This window comes from Fundulus heteroclitus, chromosome 16 (genome assembly GCF_011125445.2).
Source record: "Fundulus heteroclitus isolate FHET01 chromosome 16, MU-UCD_Fhet_4.1, whole genome shotgun sequence".
NCBI classification, from domain to species: domain Eukaryota; kingdom Metazoa; phylum Chordata; class Actinopteri; order Cyprinodontiformes; family Fundulidae; genus Fundulus; species Fundulus heteroclitus.
In genome coordinates, this window is record NC_046376.1 from 3,153,424 (window position 1) to 3,181,098 (window position 27,675).

General features: G+C 43.8%; 3 protein-coding genes across 4 annotated transcripts; 2 read left to right on the forward strand and 1 right to left on the reverse strand.

The window, feature by feature from the left end:
* Positions 1–439: 439 nt before the first annotated feature.
* On the reverse strand, positions 440–3,424 carry LOC105919110 (heat shock 70 kDa protein 1). Its single transcript, XM_012854353.3, has 2 exons — positions 3,313–3,424; positions 440–2,970 (listed from the first exon to the last, which is right to left on the reverse strand). Exon 2 carries the CDS (start codon positions 2,945–2,947, stop codon positions 1,028–1,030), a length of 1,920 nt encoding a protein of 639 aa, XP_012709807.2. The 5' UTR covers positions 2,948–2,970; positions 3,313–3,424; the 3' UTR covers positions 440–1,027.
* A 5,416-nt stretch (positions 3,425–8,840) lies between these two features.
* Positions 8,841–17,801, forward strand: LOC105919116 (coagulation factor XI). 2 transcript variants are annotated; one of them, XM_036147842.1, is made up of 6 exons: positions 8,841–8,971; positions 11,435–11,461; positions 12,943–13,114; positions 13,206–13,471; positions 13,910–14,040; positions 16,527–17,801. In XM_036147842.1, exons 1-6 carry the CDS (start codon positions 8,917–8,919, stop codon positions 16,809–16,811), a joined length of 936 nt encoding a protein of 311 aa, XP_036003735.1. In that variant the 5' UTR covers positions 8,841–8,916; the 3' UTR covers positions 16,812–17,801. The 2 variants fall into 2 exon arrangements, with proteins under 2 accessions (XP_036003735.1, XP_012709813.2); XM_012854359.3 differs by having other exon boundaries at positions 8,842–8,977; positions 11,441–11,461.
* A 1,571-nt stretch (positions 17,802–19,372) lies between these two features.
* jmjd8 (jumonji domain containing 8) lies at positions 19,373–25,912 on the forward strand. Its single transcript, XM_012854360.3, has 9 exons — positions 19,373–19,578; positions 19,662–19,757; positions 20,326–20,374; positions 21,339–21,435; positions 21,502–21,570; positions 21,651–21,770; positions 22,310–22,377; positions 25,144–25,278; positions 25,392–25,912. The coding sequence occupies exons 1-9, from the start codon at positions 19,388–19,390 to the stop codon at positions 25,470–25,472; spliced, it is 906 nt and encodes a 301-aa protein (XP_012709814.3). The 5' UTR covers positions 19,373–19,387; the 3' UTR covers positions 25,473–25,912.
* The last annotated feature ends 1,763 nt before the right edge of the window (positions 25,913–27,675 follow it).

Sequence of the window (27,675 nt, forward strand, 5' to 3'; positions counted from 1 at the left end):
TCTGCCCTTTTCACTAAGAGCTTTTCTACCATGAGCAGAAACTGGTGCAATCAGTGAAGATTACACCGTTGAATAACAGATGAAGGCTCATCCTCCTCATCCTCCCCTGCCTGTTCTGGTTCTGACCCGCCAGGCTTTGGACCAGAACCATTTGCTGGTGTGTGAACAGGGACATCTAGCGGTGGTTCTTCGCACTGACGGATAGAGACGCTGAACTCTAATAACTACACAAATAAAGACGCCTTTAAGTTGACGTAAATTAAATACTTCAAAGGCATTTAAATTCATCGTTGTTTATTATTTCAAAGCACAAACAAATTCAAGTCTCAAATATTAAAAACATATTACATTTATATTTGTGCAATATTTGGTTTTTCATTAAACATAAAAAACACAACTTCAGTATAAAGTGGCAGTTTTAAAAACTCAGCAGTGTTCATAATATTAATAAAAACACCTTTATTGTGGGGAATTTCAGGCCTGACAGTGAAAAATGACAGAATACAGCCATGAACTCACCATGAAATAATATGAATAAATAAGCCAGTTTAAAGTTTAGCTGTCTAGCAGAAGATAAAGAACTCGGAAAAAAAGAATTGTGTATTTATTGATAATACAGCATATTCAGGTAAAAATACAATGATCCAAGTAAAAACTTTAAGACAGCAGCAAATTTGCAGAACGTTTTAAGGAAACTGTTCAACATGCCAACACTACAGAGAAGCTGAAGGTGTAAAAATGGACATCAGCGTCAAAGGCAGTGTAGACGATGGTTGAAGAACTTGAGGAACCATTAACATGCTGCAAACACTCGTTAAGTCTCTTGTGTGCAGGACATTTTTCATTGCAATGATCAAAGCAACTTCAGCATGAAGTCTCTAGAGCTCAGTAGTGTTCATGAAGCAAAGATGAACTCCCATGTTCCATGGGGAGCAGCGTGTGAGCGGTCTAGAAGGAGTCTGGGGTTCTAACAGGTCCAGGTCAACCCTAAACAGTCCAGGAGATGAGAGTCCACCTGAGGGGCCCTCTAGTCCACCTCCTCAATAGTGGGCCCCTGGGTGTGGGCTCCTGCCTGCTCTCTACAAGTACCAGTGGGCCTCCCTCCCTGATACAACTTGCTGATGATGGGGTTGCACACCTTCTCCAGCTCTTTCTGCTGGTGCTGGTACTCGTCTTTCTCGGCCAGCTGGTTGTTCTCCAGCCAGCTGATGGTCTCCTTGCACTTGTCGATCACCTTCTTCTTGTCTTCCTCGCTGATTTTGCCCTTCAAGCTCTCGTCCTCCACGCTGCTCTTCATGCTGAAAGCGTAGGACTCCAGGGAGTTCTTGGCAGCGACCTTGTCCCTCTGCAGCTCGTCCTCGGCTTTGTACTTGTCAGCGTCCTGCACCATCCTCTCGATCTCCTCCTTGCTCAGTCGGCCCTTGTCGTTGGTGATGGTGATCTTGTTCTCTTTGCCGGTGCTTTTGTCCACCGCAGACACGTTGAGAATGCCGTTGGCGTCCACGTCGAAGGTCACCTCGATCTGCGGGACCCCTCGGGGAGCGGGGGGGATTCCCGTCAGCTCAAACCTGCCCAGCAGGTTGTTGTCCTTGGTCATGGCTCTCTCCCCTTCGTAGACCTGGATCAGGACCCCGGGCTGGTTGTCAGCGTAGGTGCTGAACACCTGGGTCTGTTTGGTGGGGATGGTGGTGTTGCGTTTGATCAGGGCCGTCATCACTCCTCCGGCCGTCTCGATGCCCAGCGACAGAGGAGCCACGTCCAGCAGCAGCAGGTCCTGGACGTTCCCCGAGGTGTCTCCCGTCAGGATGGCGGCCTGGACGGCGGCGCCGTAGGCCACCGCCTCGTCCGGGTTGATGCTCTTGTTCAGCTCCCGGCCGTTGAAGAAGTCCTGCAGCAGTTTCTGGATCTTGGGGATTCGGGTGGAGCCTCCCACCAGGACCACGTCGTGGATCTGGCCCTTGTCCATCTTGGCGTCCCTCAGGGCTTTCTCCACGGGCTCCAAGGTTCCCCTGAACAGGTCCGAGCACAGCTCCTCAAAGCGAGCCCTGGTGATGGCGGTGTAGAAGTCCACGCCCTCGAACAGAGAGTCGATCTCCATGCTGGCCTGGGAGCTGGAGGACAGGGTCCTCTTGGCCCTCTCACAAGCTGTGCGCAGCCTCCTCAAGGCTCTCTTGTTCTGGCTGATGTCCTTCTTGTGCTTCCTCTTGAACTCCTCCACAAAGTGGTTGACCATGCGGTTGTCAAAGTCCTCTCCCCCCAGGTGGGTGTCTCCGGCCGTGGCCTTCACCTCAAAGATGCCGTCCTCGATGGTCAGGATGGACACGTCGAAGGTGCCTCCGCCCAGGTCGAAGATCAGGACGTTTCTCTCTCCCGTCTTGCCTTTGTCCAGACCGTACGCGATGGCCGCCGCCGTGGGCTCGTTGATGATCCTCAGGACGTTGAGTCCCGCGATGACGCCCGCGTCTTTGGTGGCCTGTCGCTGCGAGTCGTTGAAGTAGGCGGGGACCGTGATGACGGCGTTGGACACCTTGTGGCCCAGGTAGGCTTCAGCGATCTCCTTCATCTTTACCAGCACCATGGATGAGATCTCCTCGGGGAAGAAAGCTTTGTTCTCCCCTTTGTACTCCACTTGAATTTTGGGCCTCCCTCCTTCTGACAGCACCTTGAAGGGCCAGTGCTTCATGTCCGCCTGCACCACCGCCTCATCAAACTTCCTTCCAATCAGCCTCTTGGCATCAAACACGGTGTTACCGGGGTTCAGGGCCACCTGGTTCTTGGCCGCGTCCCCGATCAGCCTCTCCGTGTCAGTGAAGGCCACGTAGCTGGGGGTGGTCCTGTTGCCCTGGTCGTTGGCGATGATTTCTACTTTCCCGTGCTGGAAGACCCCCACGCAGGAGTAGGTGGTGCCCAGGTCGATGCCGATGGCCACGTTTTTAGCTGCAGACATCTTGGCTCACTTTCCTTTCAGTCCTAAACCAGCAGAGACACATGTGAGAAGCAGAAGGATTCAGGTGGACAGGAGGGATTTATTCTATTTAACAAACATTGACACAATTCAGATTTTTAATGGACTTTATGGCAGTTAGAGCTCAAAATAAAACAGCTTTTCTAATGCTGTGGAGAGACAGCCTCAGAGAGGCTCACAGTCCTTTGTCCCAGAAAGCTGGTCTTCACTTTCCTGTCTCTGACTAAACTCCATAAAGTCCATTTGTTGTCATTACATCAGTGAATAAATGCATTAATGTAGTTTCCTGTGGCTGTAAAAGCAAAATAGGAGGAAAGTGTGAAGCAGAAGATGAAATGAGAACTTACTGTAGACCAGAGTCTCCTCTGCAGAGCTTCTTGAAGCTTCCTCCTCTTGTGGATCTCTCCTGATCTTCTCTGAAGGTCTCTTAGTCTCAATCTGCCTCCTGCTCGCTCTCGCCGCTATTTATAGCCTGTCAGCGCTTCTCGCGGCTTCTCCAGCCTTCGTCCAATCACAGAGCGCAGAGCGCGATGACGTCACCCGGTAGAAGTTTCTACCGGCTTCTTGTCGCTTCGAGAAAATGTTGGAAAGGGACAGAAAATGCCGATTAATTCAGGAGATTTCAGGAGCTGTCAGAGCGGAAATGACCGAGAAAATATTAAAATATTACAGCAAAAAATATCAACGTGTTGATTTAATAAAGCGCTCAAATCTGCCTGAAAACTGCAGCTTTATAAAGAGTTAATAAAAGAGTTTTCTTTTTATTTATTATTCTATGGATTAGTTATGAAAGAAAACCTTCTGAGCAACGATTGTTCATTGTTTTTTTTATGCTTCAACGACTTCTGAGATTCTAAAAGCTTAAAAACAAACTCAAATTCAGCGAATTACATATTACAGCTTCTTCTAGAAAGTTACATTTATTGTGTTAAATATGTTTAGTTGTTTGTTAATATTTTAGGATTCAATTCAGGTAATCTCTTTTTAAATTCAATGTTTTGCTCTTTTCTGCAGTTTTTAATCTTTCCCGTTTCTCTGTTTGAATATTGTTTTTTTAAAGGTTTGTTGTCACTTTTTTATGATGGACAGGCTCTATAACTCCTAAATGTCAGATATTGGCCCTTCATGGGAGTTTATCCAGTGTGTGAAGAAATTAGCAAAATCAGAAACAGTAAAACTAGGAGGCTTGTGTTAATCTTCTTTTCTCCCCTAGATGGCAGCAAAGGATCTATTCAAGTCAATTTTCTATTCAATTTTATTCATATAGATAAGATAAGATAGGCTTTATTGATCTCACATTGGAGAAATTCACTTGCCACATCGGCTCATAAGAGAAGGAGCAACAGTAGGAAAGGTGCATTATTTATATACAGTGAATCTTCATATATACAGTGGATCAAAGAAAAAGAGAAAAATAAGAATAAAAAAAAGAAATAGGAATGGGCATATGATGTCCTATTTACATTCACGGTCATATATATATATATATATATATATATATATATATATATATATATATATATATATATATATATATATATATATATATATATATATATATATACATGTATATTGACATATATTCAGGTGGTGATAGCAGCAGAAGTCACTTTTTCAGGATTATTGCATGGGTTATAGCACCGTGTATTAAATAGATTATTGCACATTAGTTATTACAGTTATGGTTACTATTATATTGCTAACTTTGTATAATCTGATAGCAGCAGGAATGAATGACCTGCGGTAGCGCTCCTTTTTACAGACAGGGTGTCTAAGTCTGGCACTGAAGGAGCTGCTCAGCTCCTCTACAGTCTGGTGCAGGGGGTGGAAGGTGTGTTCCATGATGGATGTGAACTTGGACAACACCCTCCTCTCAGCCACTTCCTCCACTGAGTCCAGAGAGCAGCCCAGGACAGAAGTGGCCTTCCTCACCAGCTTATTCAGCCTCTTTCTGTCCCGCTCTGTGCTGCCAGGAGCCCAGCAGACGACAGCGTAAAGGAGGGCTGAGGCCACCACAGAGTCATAGAAGGTTTTTAGCAGAGGTCTGCTCACTCCAAAGGACCTCAGCCTCCTCAGGAGGTGGAGCCGGCTCTGGCCCTTCTTGTATAGAGCGTCTGTGTTATGAGTCCAGTCCAGCTTATTGTTCACGTGAACACCCAGGTATTTGAAATATGATCCCTCTAGTTGATTTTCATCAGAACTCTTGCCGCAGCATTTTGGATCAGCTGAAGACTTTGAACTGCATTTTGTGGACTTCCTGATAGTAAAGAATTACAATAGTCCAGCCTTGAAGTAACAAATGCATGGACTAGTTTTTCAGCATCGCTCTGGTGATGGGGCAGTTACAGGTTGATATCACTTATCACAACAGAACTGAAGCTGTTTGCCAAGGTGTTAGTCAGAAGACTGGAACCGTACGTAGGTAAATAAATCCTTTGTGACCAAACAGGTTTTTTAAAGGGGAGACTAGCGTCTGACAATATCCGACGACTGCCATATATTACATGGTTCAGAATCAGATACACACCCTGCAGCTGTTTTCAGCTCGGATGCACTAAAACCGTTTGATCGGGTCAGATTAGGCAAAACATTTATATCAATGATCAAAACACTTTATGCCAACCCTTGTGCAGTAGTACAGACAAATAATGTTCTGTCCAAGACATTCCCTCCCTTTCCCTCTCCTTTTCGCTTTGTCACTCGAACCGTTAACCCAGACAATCAGATTAAATGCGCACATCTCACCAATTAATGTACAAGGAACACAGCATAAAATTTCACTTTATGCTGATGACGTAGTACTTTTTTTTTTACTAACATTTTTAAACCTCTACCTCAAATACTCAAAGTCTTCACACAGTTCAGCCTATTTTCTGTATTTAAAATTGACTGGGATAAATCCCTCCTCATCCCTCTAAATGCTCCTGCAAAACTCCTTACTTTACCAACCGTTCCACATATTCAGTGGCATAGCTCCTCATTTACATATCTAGGCATAATTGTAACCAATTTCTCAGCTATATCACATTTAAATGACAATAAACTTAAAACACAGAGATTGCACTGGACACTCAGAGGTGGTCTAGTCTCAAGATGTCATTGAATGTACTTGGCCGACTGAATTTCCTGTTCTCTATGATCCCTACGCCTCCACCAACTAACTGCTTTAACGAACTGAACTCCTTGACTACTAAATTCTTGTGGAATGATGAAAGAGCTCGTATTCTTGGCAGTGCCTGACTTTAAATTATATTACTGGTCCTTTCAATTAAAACATTTGACAGTTTGGTGTAACAGAAACGTTGTCACTCCCTGGGAGCAGATAGAGGAGGAACTGGTAAAACCGCATCAGCAGACAGACATACTATTTTGCAGATTGAAACCTAGATCTGTATGTAGATCATTTGGCCCAATTGTAGGCAACTCCTTCAAAATGTGGTCGTCTGTCCAGAAACATACGGGATGTAACGTAAAACTTTGTGACTGCTCTCCTGTTTGGTATAATTACAATTTACTGCAGCATTCTGGTCCCTATTTTAATGGCAGTTGGGCTTCTGGAGGAATTCACACTCTCCAGGAACTGTTTGACAGAAATGGTCTGATTTCACTCCAAGAGCTTAAAGAACGTTTTCTCTGCCTGGGTTTCCCTGATTTCTGTATGTCCAGTTGAGATCTATAATTGAATTCACCTTTACCCTCTCATCCATTGGACGTTTGGATTTCCTCTTAAACGTCCTCTACTGGACTAGTGTCAACTATCTACAATGAAATGCTATCTAAGGACGTTAAACCTTTGGGAGTGATCAGTTCTTGGAATCGTGAACTTGAGGATCAGGGAATCTGGATCTGGACTGGGACAATGTTTGGACCAGCATGCCCATCTCATCTAGGAATCCTGCACATCAACTTATTCATTACAAGTTTGTGCACACATGTTATGTCACACCATACAGACGCTTTATCATGAAACTGATGGATGATGTCACCTGTACAAAATGTTATCAGAACACTGTTGGCACATACCTTCATATGTTCTGGGAGTGTCCCCCTATGTATGGCCTTTGGTCCAAGGTGCATAGTTGCCTTGAAAATATTTTAGGATTTCCCATTCCTATGCATCTCCCCCTGCCTCTCTATTCAACGATGATTCCGTTCTCACTGGTAATACCAGATTGGCTCAGAGGAAAAATGTTTTGGCAGGACTAACTGCCGCTAAGACTATAATACATTCATGGTTTTACCCGGATATCCCATCAGCAAAAGAATGGATAAATCACTTTAGGGACATTGCTATTCTAGAAAGGTCCTTGGCTGTTGTACACAAAGCGTGAAGGGGACGCTCTTATCGGCTCTCTGGCTGACATAACATTGCTTACCTGTATATAAGGTGTTTTCTGCCTGTGTTGTCTATGTAGATTTGCTCATTTCCTATCATCTGCCTCTCCTTTCTCGGTTTATTAGTGTATATGATATGTGTGTGTAGGAGTGTGTGCTTATATTTATTTATGTGGATTCATGTGTAGGTATATATAGTTATTTTTTTCCTTTAGTGGTAAGGCAATGGCACTGTTTTTGTAATTTGATGTTCAAATTGTTCAATAAAAATAAAAAAACTAGCAGGCTTAAAAACAGCTTCTCTCCCAAAGCTGTGAAGGCTATCGCCCCCTGCTGGGAATCAGTGAACCAGCAGCCTAGTTCATGCTCTGTTACATGTTTCCAAACATGCTGCTGGTTCCACAGGTTCTGATCTGATAAGAACTAGTTACACTGTCTCTGACACGCTGATGTTTATTTGCACAGTTTTAGGCTTCTAAGGATTCCTCCAATGCTGCCTCACTTACTGAGGACGAGGTAATCATGTTTGGGAGGATGCAGATGATTTTATTTTTAATGGAATTCATTTTATTTATGAAGAATCCCATAAAATCATTACTACTAAGAGCTAAGGGAATGGATGGATCAACGGAGCTGTGGCTCTGGGTGAGTTTGGCAACTGTACTGAAGAGAAATCTAGGATTATTTTTATTCTCCTCAATTAATGATGAAAGATATGCTGCTTTAACTCTGCGAAGGGTCTTTTTATACAACAATAGACTGTTTTTCCAGAATAAGTAGGATTCCTAACATTGTGCTTCAAAGAAGGCTTCCCTTTTTCATCTTGATCTGAACTCTCACTGCAGCATTTTGGATCAGCTAAAGACTTTGAACTGCATTTTGTGGACTTCCTGATAGTAAAGAATTACAATAGTCCAGCCTTGAAGTAACAAATGCATGGACTAGTTTAATCATTTGTTGTACCATAAACGTGTTCCTGACACGTTTGGGTGAATCTGATGTTTATTGGATTGATTTTCAGCCTCTGGCAGCTCAAAGTTAACATCCCGGTGACACATTAAACCCAATAAATCGACAGTAAAGAAGTCATTTCAGTTTAGTAGTTATCTACTGCAATAAGATTTGATGTTTCTCTTTAGGCAAGGCAAGGCAAATTTATTTGTATAGGACATTTCAGTACAAAGACAATGCAAAGTGATTACATGATTAAAATATAGGGAAATAAAAAGCAGAATAAAAGCAGTTGGACTGAAATGTAGGCGTGGTTTAGCCTGGAGGCGAGTGATTTCTCAGCTCTGATGGTTTGCTGTAGTTTCACTGCAGCTTTCTGATGCAAATGTTCCACCTGCTTCACTTTTACATCATCACATCACCTGGAGTCCGTGTTCCTGTGAGCAGCCTCCACCTAACAATGTCCTGTTAGCTTCTGGGAACGTGTCTGTGACGCGATGACCTGTGAGCAGGGATAGTTTTGGTCTGCATGGAGGGTGTGCCTGGTCATGAGGGGCGTTGCCTCACGGACAGGAGTGACAACAGCAGGACAGGTTAGATCAAGCCACACTTCCTCCTTCAGGCAGCAGAACTTCAGGAGTTTCATCCGTTGAGCTTCAGACACGATGATGATCTCAATGTTCCCGCTCAGAGCCGTGCTGCTGCTGCTGGCCTTCGCAGCTACAGGTCAGTTCTCTCTTTATTACCATCATGCTTTTAAAGTTCTGTTTATTTTTTTAAATTAGAGAAGAGCTGTCATGTTGCTTCCTCACAGATGAGAAAATCCATCTGAGCCGGTTTATTTTGACCTCGTTCTGAGTTTATCAGGGCTTTTTTTTAATCTTTTAATAACATGGTTAAATTAGCGATATTGTAAAACTTCACAACATTAAGCCATTTTCTGCGTTGAAAAGTCCAACAATTGAAGCCCTTCCTTCTCTTGTTGCGTCTCTCTGATGTTCATGGGGCTATGAAGGCGGCCAGCCTGACTTTCCTCTAAAATCAGCTTCAATATTTTTACATAACAGGTTAAAAACCGTTGACTCTTCTGCCCTTTGTGGCCTTTCTTTCCCTTTGAACTGAACTCCTTTCGGTATCTCTGTTGACCAGGTTTGCGGTCAATAACCAGAATTCAAGAATAATCAGACATTCAGGAAGGGTTAATCCCTCTGTGGATTATCCCTCTGTTTCTCCTTTGTTAAGCAGTTTGTTTGAACCAACGTACCGTTCTCTGATCTCCACCCAGCAGGTGAAACAGAAAAACACAGCAGCTCTCAACCAGGAGCACTTTATTTGGAAATTGAAGCAGAGAAGCCATCGTAATTAAAGTAATCTGCGACTCCATTCAGTAAAGAGTACACATGACGTACAAGGCAGGGAACCAGGAGTCCTTTCTCAGGAAACAATAAACTTCTGAGACAATAGCAGCTAACTGGAAATACCAGATATGAAATAATAAAGACTTATTTCTATAATCCATAACGGCGAGCAGTAAATGGCAGCCGTCTGAGAAAAGGATGCTTGTTTGTCTGAAAAACTTTATCTGGGTGAAGCTGCCGTCTTTTCTAAAAACTTCGCAGAGAGTCACTTCACCATGAAAATGACAAGAGCAGGAAATTCAGCTCAGACTAGAAATGCCTGAAAGGTTTAATTAATCAATTACCTTCGCCTTTTAAAAGCACTAACGATCATCACTTTATGGCATTTAATGGCACAGTGACCTACTAAAAAGCTACAGTCACACTTCCTTCTTTCCTGAGCTGAGCCGCTGGTGGAAGATTTTCAGTACAAACGTCGCTACAATAAGAGGAGTAGGATCCAGTGAAAACATGGCTGCCCTCCACAGACACCAGGAAAGGGAGGGGACGTTATTCTGACTGAAGACCCTGAAAGTCCAGAACTGAGCCGTCTGGGTTCAGCCGGTCAGGAATGAGAGCCGGCTGGTTCCAGCAGGAGTTAAAATGTCTCATTACAGCCAGAAAGAGCCTGCAGGGGTTCAGACGCTCCTTGTTGCTGCAAACAGCCGGCGGGTTCTTGGTGGACCGGATTCCCGGAGCAGAGGTCAAAGGTCAGGGCTGGGATCATTATCAGCATAGTTTAGTTTTTCTTCTCACGCTGAGGGGGCTGCAGGGTGTTGCTGGCGATTAGCTCACAGCTGAGTCTGGTTTCCACACTGACCGGTTCCTCTGGTCCGTGTTCCCCGGCGCTGACGTTCTGCAGATGCTTCATAGAGAACAGTGGACAGTTACTGATGCGCTGCACCGTTCGGTTTCACTTCTGCTGCTGGTTTATCAGCCAGCGTTATCTCCACTGTTTCATTTTCATGTCGTTGGAACAAACCTGACTCTGGAGAACGGTTCTGGTTGGTGTCTTCGACCTGGATCTGGTTGATCTCTGATCAGCAGATCTCAGCAGGTCGTCATCCTGAAACCAGTCCGGCCGGTTCCCCCTGTGACCCGGCCCACTGCGAACCAGAGTCCGGTTCCCCAGGCGCTGAAGCTTCAGGCCTCCAGCTGTTTTTCTGGGTTCTCTGAATTGATCTGGATGTGGTTCTACTTTGACCCATGAAGGGACTGGGCTGGACCCGCCTGTCTCCGACCCAGTCCGCTCAGATTTAGGCTGGTTTGGGTCTCGATCCGTCAAACAGATCCTGATTTATTCGTTTATGCTGCTTGTTGTACTGAGCTGAAAAATAAAAGCAGTCAGACTGAAACCCAGTAAAACAACCTGAATGGGTCCGATGGTTTGTTATTGAGTCGGTTTCATTCAGGAGAAACAAAACAATTAAGCTTGTATATAATTAAGTCATGACCCACATAATTAAACCCATTGTTCTTTGGCACATGAATGAGGTTTAGTCATCCGGGCCGGGTCAAATACCAACATGCCAGTTCATGTTGGTATTTGACCCGGCCCGGCCCAGCCCGGTTCTCTTTTAGGGCTATGTTGTCACTTGATGTTGTTTTCCTGGTATCTGAACAACAAAATTATTAGAGAGATAATCGGCTTTGTTGTTTATGACGCTGCAAATTCCTGCTGCGAGGCGTCGTCCAGACACTGGCGTGTTCGCATCTTCTGAAGAAAGAACTGGTCGGGTCAGAACTGGTCGGGTCAGAACTGTCTCCTAACTGTCTGTTCTTTCTCCTACAGGAAATGACGCACAGCTTAATGGTGAGTTTTTATTTCTTTTTATTAAAATCTCATTTAGCTACATCAGTTAGTTTTAATATGAAAGAAAATGGACCGAACGCGGGTCCAGATTCACCGAAACGTTCCTGAACATGGCTGGACTTTGTCTCACTGGGATCTTTATTCAGCTCTATTATGGCAACTCAGTGAGAATATTCTAGTTTATTTTTGTCATATCCCTGCTTTTTGCCAGTGTTGTGCATTACTCGCTGTTTAAAGTTATTTAATGTTTAATAAATAACTCTCTGTCTGTTAGGTATTGTCCGGTGAATATCTGCCCAATCAGCTGATTTTAGGACAATAGTTCTAAGAAATTATTCGAGCGCTGGCGTTCTTTTAACAGCAAACTCAGCACACATATAGAATAAATTAGTGACAACTTCTTTTCAAGTTCAAGAATTTATTAACAGAAATAAAACAGAAATAAATAATGCTGTTCATCTGAATTAACATTATATTTCAATCAACAAGTCCTCTCTACTAGGCTAGTGAAACTCAACTACTAAGCAAAATGAAGATAAAAAGAAGTTAAGGAACTATGTACACACAAAAGAAACAAAAGAAACAAAAGAGAAAATAAAGTGGTTAATCATCATCGTCATCAGAATGATTCAGTGAATCCTGGTTCACTGCAGATCTGAGGCAGCGTATGATGCCAATGGAGTGAAAGCGTCACCAGATGACGGCACCTTCTGTATTTCTGGTTTCTCGCCCGCCATGTGATGTCAGGCGATTGACAGCAAGCGTCAGGTTCGGTGTGAACGCACCTTAACTGACCTAAAACCAGAAAAGATTTATTTAGATCTCATGTCTGACAGTGAGAATAAAAGCTGATGTGTTTTATATGGTGTATGTAAACTTCTGGTTTGAACCATAACACAGAATTGGCATAAAGATGAACAAAGAAACTGATCTACTATGAATGAGATCAGAGACCATAAACGAATGAAATAAATAGTAATAAATTAACTAAAAACTCCTGAACTGAAATTAACTAGTATGGCAAGTCCCAAATGACAAAAATAACAAATTATGGTAAGACCTAGAGAACATAACAAACCTTAAGGAAAACGCTGAGAAACATGAAAGTGAAAACCTTAACTTTTTTTTTTTTCACCCAGTTTCCTGTCTGACAATGTGGCAATAAGAATTATTGTCTTAATGCCAAATAGAGCTCAACAGATTTTACTTTCACAAGTGGAGCAGTCAGCTTTCGCCACAGTGCTCCGCCTGGTTCATGCATGTAAATTTTATTTTGATTCATGCGGGAAGAATTTCAAATTATGTGGGCAGTACAATGGGAAAGTAGGAGAGTAAAGGAAGAACAAGAAGAGAAAGAGAAGAGGTGAAATGAAGATGAGATAAAAGGAATAGAATGATAAAACGTCTTCAGTCTGCTTCATCACCTGCAAAGCCCTAAATCAACGTCTCTAAATGGTGACATTGTGTCTGTGTTCCTGCAGTCTGTGGCCAAGCTCCTCTCAACACCAGGTCTGAAACTAAGATCGTTGGCGGTCAGGACGCTGCTCCAGGAGCGTGGCCGTGGCAAGCCCGTCTGATCATCAAAGGTGGACTGTGTGGAGGATCTCTGATCAACAACCAGTGGATTCTGACTGCTGCTCACTGCTTTGACAAGTGAGCTCTGACATGATGTGATCATGTGACATGATTTCACTTCCTGTTCAGCACGGTGGACACTCATAAACCCGTCTTTTGTTTTTCTCAGCAACGTCCCCTCAGACGTCACTGCTTACCTCGGATTCCAAACCGCGGGAGGTCCTAACGGGGTGACACGCAGAGGATCCCAGATCATCGTACATCCAGACTATAACACCAGAACAAACGACAACGACGTGGCGCTGGTGCAGCTGACCTCTGCGGTGACGTTCAATGACTACGTCCGGCCGGCCTGTCTGGCTGCAGACGGCAGCGTCTTCGGAGACGGACTGGACTGCTGGGTCACCGGCTGGGGAACCACCTCTGAGGGCGGGGGTGAGAACCATTTACTGAAGCTTCTGTTCAGGTCAACAACAACATGATGATTCTGTAGTTATTATGCAGCCACAGCAGGTCCTGGCAGGCTGAACAGGAAATCTACTACAGGTAAAAACCTGGGACTCTAATGTTTCACGGCTCATGTGGAAAATCAGCCTTTTGTGACACAAAGCAGCTGATGTCATTACAGGAAGGTCCTCCTGTCCTGCAACAGGTGTTCAGGTTCAACCTGTTCTCTGTTTCATGACGTGTTTACACAGATAACAATATTTTCTCTTACACCAGACCTGTTCTTTTAGCTGGGAGGGAGATTTCTGAGAACATGATGCTTTAGTGGAGAACTCCAGTTGTCTGTGTTTGTTGTTGCATTGCTATAATTAAATGACAATGCTGCTTCAGGGTTCACTGATGGCTCTGTCGTCTCTCCCCGTCCAGACATTTCTCAGACGCTGCAGGAGGTGGATATCCCCATAGTGTCCAACAGTCGGTGCAGCGAGACTTACGCCACCATAACAGACAACATGGTCTGTGCTGGTCTGACCAGCGGAGGGAAGGACTCCTGCCAGGTGAGCTCTCCTGATCCTCAGTATGGAGCAGAGGTCTCCAGCTCCAGGCCTCCAGGACCGGCGTCCTGCAGCTGTCAGATGTGTCTCTGCTCTGTCTTATCTAACATAGAAAGTACTCCTGGGTCAATGTGAGCTTCTGTGCTTTCTGTGTCTCTGCTCTGTCTTCTCTAACATAGAAAGTACTCCTGGGTCAATGTGAGCTTCTGAGCTTTCTGTGTCTCTGCTCTGTCTTCTCTAACATAGAAAGTACTCCTGGATCAATGTGAGCTTCTGTGCTTTCTGTGTCTCTGCTCTGTCTTCTCTAAGCCCCAGTGGGTGGAGGCAGATGAGCGTTCACACTGAGCCTGGTTCTGGTTCTGCTGGAGGTTCTCCTCCCTGTTAAAGGGGAGTTTTCCTCTCCACTGTCGCTTCATGCATGCTCAGTATGAGGGATTGCTGCAAAGCCATCAACAATGCAGACGACTGTCCACTGTGGCTCTACGCTCTTTCAGGAGGAGTGAATGCTGCTTGGAGAGACTTGATGCAACCTGCTGGGTTTCCTTAGAGAGGAAACTTTCTCACCAACCTGGAGGATCTGACAATGTTGTGCCATTACGCATGTTTTAAGTTATTTAATGTTTAATAAATAACTCTCTGTCTGTCAGGTATTGTCCAGTGATAATCAGCTCTTAAGCTGATATCAGGACAATAGTTGAAAGGGATAATACGAGTACTGGCGTTCTTTTAACAGCAAACTCTGCACACATATAGAATAAAGGAGTGACAATTTCACTTCAAGTTCAATAATTTACTAACAGAAATAAATGAAAATCCAGAGAACCTCGCTATAGAATTCTGTTTGTCTGAATTAGCATTATATTTTAATCACTAAATCATCTCTACCAGGCTAGTGAAAATTAATTAAACTACTGAGCAAAATGAACATAAAAGGAAGCTAAGGAACTACTTACATGCAAAAGAAACAAAAGAAAATCCTGGTTCACTGCAGATCTGAGTAAAAGAACCAAAGTTCATCTTAATGAATGTGAATTGATGTTAAATTAGTTTAACTAATTCAGAACAACATTTGGTATGTGTTTCAACCCATTCACAATAAAAACCCTGATTTACACAAAATATTATTTGATGAAATAAAATTTTTAAAGAATGATTTGCTAAGTAGGAATATATAGCCTTTAAGACACTTTATATATATTAATACTATTTTTTCTCTAGGAAATAATTAAGACTGGAATTGGTAACTTAGGAAGCTAGAGGGCGCTGTAAGCGGACGGTCAACCGGAAATGAAGCGTTGGACCACTTCCTGTGGCCATTGTTCACATTAACTTGATGAGTTAATCTTAAATTACAAAAAACACCATTAAATCGACATTAATGTTCCCTATTAATGCTGTCCTAAGAACCGAAGCACTATCGGACGATGGCAGAAAACCAGCATTAGGTTTAAAAACCAACGTTTACTAGCGTAGTAAGTTATTACTGGAGGCAAATGCTAGCAGACATTAGAAGCCTAATCTAAAGGATTATTTTTGCAATATTTTGGTGTAATTAGAAAACACAAACAGTAATGTCCCATCAGTGTATAAAGCCCTTATGGAAATAAAGTTTGTAAACTTTGTTGACAAACTTTATTTAACTTTAACCGGAAAACACACCAACGTAGCTTTGTTTCAATGGTTGCTAGCGGGTAGCGTAGCCTATGATCCCAGTCAAACCTTAAAACACATTAAAACACATTAAAACATTTTAACTTTCCTTGCTCCTGTCTGCCAGACCTCTGTATCCGTTCAACTAGCTTTGGGTCAGGCTGCTCTGTGTCAACATAAATGTTAAAATCACCCACTATAACAACCTTGTCAGTATTTAACACCAAATCAGATAAGAAATCTGACAACTCATCCAAAAACTGAGTGTAAGGGCCTGGTGGATGATACAAAACAACAAACAGAAGAGTTTTTATTGCTTTGCTGTTTGGATGAGGGAAACTGAGGGTTAAATGTTCAAAAGAACTGTAGTTATTAATTGCTGCTGGCATCAGCGTCCGTCCTCCCTGGGTCAGCCCCCGTACAGCTCGGCTGATGTGGGACACAGCAGAGGCGGGTTGGCTTCAACCCCCCTCACCACCTTTCACACGTGGAGACGGTTAAACCCGTGAAACGCTGGACATCCGCTGTCTGGATATTCAGTAACATGTAGCCGGCTGTCTGCTGAAGTCCGGTACATTGAGGCGCCTCACTGGTGCATCAGATAATCTGGGGTGTAGAGGTGTAGCATGAATGTCAGAACATAACAACCGGCCCCTGAAGGTCCCGTTTACCCTCCACTGGACTGCTCAGCGTCTCTCCTGCTCTTTTAAACCATTGCATGTTTAGTTTAATTACTGGAGGGGCGGTTGTTGCCATTGCTAACCTGATGGTGGTGCTGTGCAGGCGAGGCTGCTTTCTTTCACAGCCTCTGATGTATGAACTGTTCCTGGTGTGTGCAGGGAGACTCCGGTGGACCGCTGGTCACCAAGAACGGCTCCATCTGGATCCAGGCTGGGGTTGTCAGTTTTGGGATCGGCTGCGCCCAGCCCAACATTCCAGGAGTTTACGCCCGAGTTTCAAGGTACCAGTCCTGGATCAACAGCCGGATCACCGGCGACCCGCCAGGATTCATCAACTTCCAGGATTCCACGTCAGCAGCAGGAACGCCTCGGCTGGCCTCGCTGTCGCTGCCGCTGCTGCTGTGCGTCCTGCCGGCCGTCTTCTCCCTCCTCGTCCTCTCATGAGGCTCGTCAGAGTCTGCAGGGAGGAGAAATGTCTCCTGGACATTAACCTCTGCTCACACAAGCTGAACTTTGATCTGGATCCAGAGATCTCCACTTGTTTCTACAGGTTTTACAACTTTAACCAAATTAAAAACCACAGCCTCCAAGCAAAACTGTGAAAAAAAGAAATGTATATGGATAAATGCCTTAATATGAAAAACAGCTCTCCTGCTCTAAATCTGGGAAAGTCCTGTATTTATGGAAACAACATCATTAAAAGCTCTTTAAATTTAGGATTGGGTGCATTTTCTTAATGAAAAGCACCAAAAGTAGCTTTTTGAGGGTTTATTTTATTTAAGAAATTTCTCCTAATAAAACAAAAATTATCCAAATTAGGTTCCGCAAACTAGAGTGGATTTTTCTGTAAATTTAAGTAAAAAAACGTAATTCCTGCTCTTCTGTCTATTCATGTGACAAACAGTTGTCATTATTTAGCAGTTTATTAGCGTTAATCCGTGAAATTATACAGACTGAAGGTAGAAAATTATTTTATCTGTTTCTGTGTAGAAATCTAATGAATTTGCACTGAGGGGAAATTTCACAAGTTTTTAATCATGTCGCTGTTTACTGAGGTTTGGGGCTTCTGGACTTTATTGGGTTTTATTTTCTTGGGCCTTTCTGATGTTTTTGTTTCTAACAGCTTTGGCTGTTAGAAATTATCTCACTGGGAAAGGCCTCCTGTTCTCTTAGGTACCGGTTATATGAAGGAAATAAATTATATAAATGTTTTCTGGAATACAAAGAGTGTCAGGAATTAGGAACAAATCAAGATATATCAAATATGATAAATTAGACATTTTAATGCCATTTCCTCCTTTTGAGCAGCTTCACATCCTGGGATTTAAATTAAAACAACTGTTGTTCTTTCTTAATTATTTAATATGGGTCTCTCTTCCTAACTTGTGATTTATTGAGACCGCCTGGTTTATTAATAAACAATTACAACCATCACTCCTGCTGCTGTTTTTTTTTTTTTCTCAAAACAAAATGTTTGTTTCCAGGATGTTTCCCCTTCTTTAGCTGCTTCTTAAATCCTGAGCATTTTCACTGTGGATGGAAATGTTTCCCCATCATGATGCCACCGCCGCCGTGCTTCCTGCTGAACATCTGCAGCTGATGGAGACGCCCATCTCCACCCAGCAGGAGCCAGACGTCTGCTAACGATGACAAATAAACAATAAATGAATTTAATACGAGACAAAGACGATCGGATCAAAAACGAACAGCTGATGTAAAACAAGGTTTAAACCTATTAAAGAAATAAAGTTCTACAAAGCAGCCGGGAAAAAGGAAGTGGACCCTAAAGGGAGCATCATGCCCCGATATCTGTATGTTCCTCCCTTGGTTCTGAGTCTTAAACTGTGGAGGAACTCGGACCCGTTCTGCTTTGCAGAATCGATTTGATTCTGACCCGTTGGCCGGTTCTCCAGCAGGAACCGCTCCTGCGTCTCAGATTTAAGTGGGGACTTTGACTAGGACACTCCGAAACGTTCATTTGGGGATTTTTAGCCAACAAGAGGCGGACGGGCTGTTCTGCCTCAGAACCAAGTGAGCTCCCAAACTGATGGTTGGACTTTCTGCTACACTAGAATTCATGTTAAGTCCTCCAGGTTCTGAAGCAGCAAAGCAGCCCAGACCATCATGGTACCACCGCCCTGGTGGACTTGAAGTATATTGTTCTGGTTCTGAAATGCTGTTAGTTTTATTGTAGATGTTCAGGGAGAACCACAGCTTTCAGAAAGGTCCACTTTAGAGATGGGCTGTTGTGTTCTTCCGGGTCAGCAGTGGTTCTGACCCGTGGAGGCCATTTTTGCCTGGCCTGTGTTTCACTTCCTCTGATCATTTCATATTTATCTGCTCCTCAAGTTGCAACTGAAACAGGGGAGAAAGTTTATAAGTTCATAAAACTGAACGTCTTGTAAATTATGACCCAATCGGATCATCTTCATGTTCAGCTCGTCATGCAGCTCCTGGACAGACTAGATTTAACTTTACTGCCCTCCCAGAGACTCCAGGCACACAACAACATGTATTTAAGGCCTAAAAGGTGGATTTGTACCTGAAATGTCCCCTTTAAAGCACCCAGGTTGTCTTTGTGTGATGTTAAACTAATTTGATCATGTGAAACATTTCAGTTTGCCCGTAAATATTTTTACACCTCTGCAGAGACTGAAGGGAGGGACGCTTCAAAAAGCTTGGATCAACTGCTGCAGCTCTGCCCCCTGCTGCTGTAAGTGTAAAGAGTTCCCTGCAGGGAGCTGGCGTGACGTCAGCTACTGGCTGTATGACGTCAGAGAAAGGTAGTGGGCGCTGTTGCAAGGAAAGCTGTTATTTCCATGTCTCGGTTCCGAGAGGCTGGGCGGTTCTGGAAGAGACCGTCCGTCAGAATAAATGAGCTGTTGTACAGCGCATGCGCATTGAGGGGTCCTGATGCCGCGGTTCGGGTCGCTCTTTCACTGAGTTCTGGTTCCAGAGTCCAGGCCCAGCCGGCGGCTCGTTGAGGGTCCAGTTTATGTGCTGGTAGAGGTTTGTACGTGATGTCCGTGAATGCATCACAGGTCGGATTAATGTGGTGCATTCTGATTGGCTCTCCGGCAGGAAGTGAGGCAGCGGTGGATGAACTGGTCCAGTCGGTGCGGAGCAGGAGGTTCCGGATGGGAAACGCAGCTGCTCGGTTCGTAGCGGCGTGTCTGCTGTGCGCCGCGGGCGCGGAGGACGGGGGAGGATGGTGAGTCCACGGAACCGCAGTTCGGCTCGGCTCGGCTCGGTTCGGCTCTTCCCGGAAGGATAAACTCCCTCTGCTGTGCGCAGGTCCCAGCCTGCAGACCCCAGCCTGCAGGAGGAAGGAGTCTGCACCATCGATGTTCTGGACGCATCAGAACTGACCCACCAGCAGTTCATTGACAGGTCCGGAACCAGTGATCAGAACCTTCCATCGGAACCCGATCTGTTATGGGACGTGTGGGCGGTACCAAACATGTTCGCTCCAGGTGTCTCATTTTCAGCTCCTCGGTTCCGCTGGTTTAACCTCCTTCCATAATCAGCTGTTTTACATTATGCACTTATCTGTTTACACCTGACACCAGAACAAACGTAGGTCCAGTGGTACCACAGAACCTCTCTGACCCGGAGCCAGGTACCAGCACCTGGGCGGGAAGCAGCCAGAGACCCGCAGGGGTCTGAATATAACAGAAAAAATAAATAATATGACAGAACAGTCAGAATTTTCGATTTTTGAGTGAAAATGACAGAATTAAAGTAAAACCATATTTTAAAAATAAAATAAACGAGAGATAAAGTTTATTAAATAGGAAACGGTACCGTATAACTATTACACCGTGATCTAATCGGGCCGGCTCCAGACCACATGAGAGGTTCTGTTGGCTGGACCAGACGGTGTTCTGGTGCTGAAAGCTGCAGCAGAGAAGTCCACTGGACCCGGTCCACAGATTGACGCGACTTGTTCTGATTGCAGATACGCGTTCAGCAGACCCGTGGTCCTCAGAGGTCTCACCGACAACACGGTAGGTCCGAAAGGTTCTCCGGGTCTTTCACCAGAAACCTTCAGCACAACCAGGAGCAGAACCGGCAGCAGGAAGGAAACGGTTCAGAGTTTCATGAACATTTCTGGTCTGGTCGGTGCCACTGAGCCAGAACTTGGTAGAACCGCCTCTGGCTGCAGGTCCAGCTGCAGCTCTGAACATCTGGAGGCTCAGGTTTCTCATCTCAGGCAGACGGCATGGAGAACATCTGGGAACATCAGCTTTCAACCAACCTCTGGACTTTGACTAGGCCGTTCCAACCCATGAATCTCCGATCTAAACCATCCCATAATCCCTCTGGCTGCAGGTCCAGGCTGGTTCTGCTGGAAGGTGGACCTCCAGCCCAGACTCAGGGCTCCTGCAGGTTCTCCTCCGGGTTGGTCTTTCTCATCAGCTCTGCCCCCCCGTCTCTGCTGAAGAAGTTCTCCTGTGGACAGAACCTCCACCTGAGCTGTGGGTCTCTGCAGCTCCTCCAGAGCCACCATGGTCCTCCTGCTTCTCTGATCAATGCTCTCCTGGTCCAGCCTGTCAGTCCAGGTGGACGTCCATGTCCTGGTAGGTCTGCAGGTGGTCCATCCTCTCTCCAGGTCCACATGATGATCAGAACTCTGGGAGGTTCTGTAGAACCTGACCTGCTGTAAACTGGACCAGAACTTCCTCGCAGACCCGTCTGCTGGGTTCCTGGTCTCCATGATGCTGGTGGTTCTCTGATGTTGTCTGGAGAACGTCTGAGGCCCGACCCGCTTTCCTTCCTCCTCACGGTTCTGCTCCACTTGGTGTTTGATGTTACAGCAATAAACTCTTCATCTGGGTCAACATTAGAGAACAAACCGGTCCAGAACCGCCCAGAAACCCTGTGGTACCAGAACAAACTGCCAGGGTGGTACCGTTGCAGCAGTGGTACCACCTGCTGGACTCTGACTCGGGTTTTTTCTGCCGTCTTCAGAACTTCCAGCTGCTCTGCTCCAAGTCCAGCCTGCTGGAGAAGTTCGGCTCCCTGAAGGTCCGGCTGAGTACCGCCAACACGCACTCGTACAGGAAAGGTAGGTCCGTTTGAGAAGCCGGCGGTTCTGACGCCCTCAGCGCTCTGACTGCCTGCTCCGTCCCAGTGGACGTTCTCTTCCAGCAGTACGTGGACGAGCTGCTGAGGCCTCAGGCCCGGGACGCCCTGGGCAGCGGTGAGCGGAATGCGACCCGGTTCTAACGCCGCCGTGAGTCGGACATCTGGTTCTGAAATCCTCTCCTCTGTCCTCTGCAGAGACGCTGTACTTCTTTGGAGACAACAACTTCACCGAGTGGCAGAACCTGTTCGATCGGTACCGGCCTCCGCCGTACGTCCTGCCGGACACGACCGGCGCCTACAGCTTCGGGATCGCAGGTCAGTGAGTCCTGACCCGAAACCCGGCACTCTGTGGCAGAACTTTCCTCTGTGGGTTCCATGCCTGCGTCTCGTTTTCTGGTTCTTTGGGAGCTCAAAGGAAAGCGGTCCGGTTCAGAGCAGACGGTCCCGATAAGGCCGTGCTCCATCAGAACCAACCGGTTTCATGCATAGCTCCTCTCTGATTGGACCGTTAGGTTCTCCTGAACCTAACGGTCCAATCAGACGGTTGGATAAAGATTATTCTTTATCCAAACACAGAACCAGAACCACACAAAGGGTCCGATCTTCACGGGTTGGTCAGAACCTTGTTTTCCTCATTTAGAGCAGAGCTCCAGAACCTCGTTTTCTACCAAAACATTGGTTTGATATTTAAATAAATGGAAAACGAGTCATTTGTGTTATTTATATTTCTGCTTTCCTTTAATTTCCCCTCTTAGTCACAAATCTTTATAATATTTAGTTTCCAGCAGTTCTGGTTGTTCAGACGACGGAGAAACGCTGGTAGGTCATGTAGGTTCTGCTTTGCTCTCCCTCAGGTCCTGGAACCGGAGTCCCGTTTCACTGGCATGGTCCGGGGTACTCAGAGGTCATCTATGGAAGGAAGGTGAGATCCAAAACCGGACCTTTGGTTCTGAATTCTGAATTCAGAATAAAGCATCCAGATAAGAACAGCAGAAAGACCAGAGAACAAGTCTGATAATATACTGACAATATGTAATATTACTGACAAACAGTAATATTAGCTGTTGCTAGCATTAGCCCGCTAGTATTAGCATGCTAGTGTTGGTAGCATACCAGCTGTCACTACACGATCCGTTCCATCAGCTCATTTGCGCGAACAGAATAACTTCCGGGTCGCCAACAAAAATAATGTAATTACGGTACTGAAAATACTTATTTCTATACTTAAATCATTAAAGAATGCTAAACTATATTGTATAGAAAATATTGAAGACTTAATGCGTTTTAAATTCTCCATTGTATTGCTTGACGTCATCATCAGATATGCTCAGAAGTCCGGGAATATATCATTGCGTAACGTTTGTCAGTATTGTCTGAATGCACTCTGTTAGTTTTATTATTTGTTCAAACAGAACTGGAGAAAAATATTTTCCTCCTAAATAATAAGTTGAATTTTGTTATACATATAATCTTGTACTAAACATTTGTTTTATTAAAAAGTTAAAATTATCGATTGAGATTTTAGCGCCCTCTGGTGTACACATCATAAACTAGAGAAGACCTCATCATTATAGCAGCCGCATTGTTTATTTTTTACAAAAACCGAACAGGGAATAGAACAAAGAACACATAACAAAGCCAAGGCATACATTATTAAGAAAATATTAAGTACAAAATACACAAATACATATGCAAATCAAATAAATGATAAGAAAAACCTGAAGAATATTCTAAATCAAATACATTTCTATACTCCTATATGTGTTTATAGCTGGGGTTTTATGTACTTTAATTAAAGCTGTATATATTTTTATTTCCCTAACCACAACTGGGAAACATTTTTGCTATAAATAAATAAAAAAAAAGTATTTTTTATGTATTTCTGTTGTTTCATTTAAGAATATGCAATATTTATGCAAATACAAAGATATACAAAAAGAAACCCCCGCCTCGAAAAAATATAAAAGAATAAAAAAGTAAGAAAAACTAATTATCGCCTACTGGAGGTTATTCTAAATGAGCTGATGGAACGGATCGTACTACCGGTACGGATCGGGTAGTGACATCAGCGTTAGCATGCTCCGGCAGAGCATGCTAATGCTATGGTTAGCATTAAGATGAATGTTAAGCTAAGGCTAAACAGACTGAGCATGCTCACTGAATGATGCCATCATTCGTCTATGATGTCAGGTCTATAAAAGGTCTGCCTTTTATTGTTAGCATCAAATGATGACTAATCTAACTTTTCATTAGATTTTTCTCCAAAAATAACATTTTAACAGATACACTAAGAAATGCTAAATAAGTCATTTAAGTTAAACCCTTCAGCTACAATTTCCACAAAGAAATAATGTGAATATTAAGGTCCAAAACTTCAGTGAGCCTGTTATATTTTTAATATCAATTAAATGGACTTCCTACCTGACCACAGCTGAGCTTTCTTTGTAGATCTGTAATCTACTTTAACAAAATCCCCAACTGGAACAGCAAGTCGTTCAGTAGTTGAACCAAGCTTCTCATGATCGTCTTAAATGTGCACATTTCCTGTTAGCGTGTCGTCTTCAGCTCACAGCATAAAGGTTCATAAAGGTCTACAACACATTGCTAAAACTACAATAAAAAAACGTTGTTAAACCGACGTCCGACTTTACAAAACACAGATGTGAGTTTAAAATTAAAATATTGTTTTGTAGCAGCTCTCTATTATTTATGTAACATTCAGTCAGTCGCAGAGGCGCCGCCTTTCAGTGTTCATCAGACAAGATTTCTGCTTTATTTGCACAACATGCCATGTAGAACTAACCTTGCCTTCAAGATGAAATCTTGCGGTATTTGCACCTTCACAAACGCATAAGAATCCATCTTGTACCGCTCTGGCTTCAACCATTTGTGTCTGAACCAAAAATGGTTCGGTCCAATCACGTTTCAGTATTGAAGTTTAAGGCGGGACATAGAGTTGTGGTGCTGAGCCCACCGCCGAACCAAGATAAACACGGCAGCACAGGAGGACGCACGCGTAGCGCCTTGACTAGCTTAGCCTAGTGTGGTTTCACAACATAAGCAGCCGCTGCTTATGTTGTGATTGGCTAAAACCAACCTGTGGCAGGTGGGCACCAGGCGTCGCTTCACCCAATCAGCTCGGAGAGTTCTGCTGAATTTCTCCAAATGGATTCAGAAGAAGCAGCATCCTGTTACTGAGGTCGGCTGTATTTGTACATTTATCGTTGGCTTTCTGCGAGCGTGTTTTTCCTGCTGTGCCAGAAAAGGGAAACTGAAACGCTAAAAGGCGTAATTAGCAACTAGTTGGTTCTGAACGAGGCAAAACGAACGCGCCACAAAGGTTGTCGTTGCCACTGCAACCCGGGGTACTTCTCACCTGCAGGACCGTTTTCCAGCAGGCGGGTCCTCATCCTGGGTCAGAACAGACATTCAAGGTTCCTGGGGACAAGTTTTAGGGTATAGTTAAAGTAAATGCGTCATTTAGTCATTGATTTCTTCTACTGACAAACATCTGTAGAAAAGCTAGAAAATGTTTTTTTTAAAAATCAACTAAATCAGGAAACCTCTAAACGTTTTGTGTTTATTATCTTATAAGTAACCAGTTTAACTATTTTCTAAAACATTTTATGAACTGGATCCAAAGACATTCCCCACAGAACCCTGAAACTCTTGACTTTCTGCCACGCAGCGGTGGTTCCTCTACCCACCGGGTAAGGAACCTCATTTCCACCCTAACCGCACCACCCTGTCCTGGCTGAGGGAAACCTACCCCTACCTGCCGGAGGAGGAGGCTCCGCTGGAGTGCACCATCCGGCCCGGAGAGGTCACAGCTCATTCTCAGGCTAAACTTTATTTTCACGCCTTTCTTTAACCTTTATCTGCACGCTTGATTAACCGAATTAAGCTTCTAATTTTTCTGCCATCTTTTCTCATCAGGTTCTGTTTTTTCCGGACCGCTGGTGGCATGCAACCCTCAACCTGGACACCAGCGTCTTCATCTCCACCTTCCTGGGCTGAGCTTCATCTACAGGAGATTTTTAAGGCATCTCAGTTCTGCCTGCAGGCTGACAGGAAGGAAAACCCGAAGCAAATCGGGTTTAGGATCCACTTTTCTCAGGGGACCCATTTCTGTTCTTTATTTTATATTTAGGTTTGTGTTTCCTGGAGGATTGATGCTCCGTCTTAAAGCTTTGGACCAAATGGAACTGAGAAAAAAGCTGTTGGAGGAATTATTATTAATAATTATGGGATACTGTTACAGACACTTGAGCAGCTTTAATCTAGTATTATTTAAACACTTTTTTTAAAGAGTGTAATCTGTATTTTTTTTCTCCAGATATATGAAATAAGGAAGGCCAATGGCCAATATTTCAGCAGCTGATCAACATTCAACGATCTTTCACGGGTTATAATCATCAGTTAAAATCATATTTAATAAATAAATGGCATTCCACTTAGTCGTTTATTTTCTTTTTTCTGGGAATCAAGAAGTTCAAAAATAAAATTACAAGGAAAAACATTGTTCCTTGTAAAACATTGTGGAGATGAACTTAAAAACAGATAATTGACAGCATATTTTTACAGACATCACAGATGATTCTGATTCTGGTTTTACACAGAATTGGTCAGAAATGAATCGGCAAATGCAAGGCGAGTTTATTGATAAAGCACTTTTCAGTATCGAGACGATTCAAAGTGCTGGATGTGAACAGAGGAACATTACAGACATAGGAAAAGACAAACATTAGATTAACAATGGAATAAAATAAATAAATCCTTGATATAGGAAATTTGTTTGACCAATCTGTATAATCTGATTAATTTTGACTTTGTAAAGTGTCTTGAGATGACATGTTTCATGAATTGGTGCAATATAAATAAAATTGAATTGAATTGAATATCTTTCATACATTAGCAAACATACAGAAATAATTAATTGTTTCTATTAATAAGAAATAAACTAAGTATATTCTTTGGGATTTCTGATCTAAAGTAATGTCCAACTTTTCTAAAGCTACAACTAGAATAACTTGTTTCATTGTTTCACTGGAACAGGCTTTATCTCTAAAAATTCAAAAGCTTAACTGTTTCTATTCGTAAAGCTACAGCTGAGGTTTCTGATCTGACCTTTCTGACAGCTAATATAGAAAGCAGCAGAGTGAGGGAAGAAAGCACAGTAGAGGCGGTGTTATAAGAATTATTATTCTGAAGTCACTATGGCCTCACACCACTCGGACAGAGGAGGCCTGGAGACCTGATGTCTGTGTATAAGATCCACTGGTTGCTGATTGCAAGGCCAAATGCTGCAGCTGCTGAGGGATACTGATTGTTTACGATAGACTGTCTTTGTTTTGTCTCATGGGAAGGCCACGGTGCAGTATTAGGGGAAGCCCGAAAAGTGACACAGACAGAGACAGGGCAGACAGAGACTGCAGCGGAACCGTGGGGTGCGATTACTTTCCATCTATGTGAATCTCTGCTCTGTTTCTCAATAAAAGTGCTGGAACGTTATACCACCGTCTCGTCAATTAGTAAAGATGGGAACTCAGTTACTATTGTTTAATATTCCACCCAAAACTCCCATAACAATTTGGCGTAAACGAACAAGATCTCCGACCGACGAGCGAGGGAGTCCGGGGACAGGAGCTGCTTTGGCCGGCCCGGAGAGGTTATCCGGCCTCTGGTACCCCGAATGGATTTTCAAGGGACGTGGAGGAGCTCCTGGTCTCGGAGCGTCTCTGGGCGTCGGCGCGAAGATCCGAACCTTTCTTTCATGAGACGGTAAGGGGATTATTTTCCAGCTCTTTTAAAAAAAACAAACGCAATTGGTCAAAAAAAAAATGCTTGCAAGCTTTTAAATTTTAAACCCCATTTTAAAGGATACCTCAAGAAATTTTAAAATTTAAAACTGTAAACCTAAAAGGTAGTAAAAGTAAAAGCCGGTAGAAATAATGAATTATATTTAATCCTTAAGGCAAATAAAACAGGGTTCGCAATACCGAACGGTGACTAAGGTTTAAACATTAAACTAAAATTCAAAATTTAATTAGAATACGTTTTCAGCTGAAATACGGACTTTCCCACAAGGGGGAAGGAGGGGCAGAGTGATTTTCACCTGGAGAACAGGTGACCGGCTGAGCAGTTTGCAGCTGGTCCATTAAAGTCCTCTTGTCTTGGGTTTGTGCAAGAGGCTGTCCACCTCTGTTGTGGATGAAAGCGG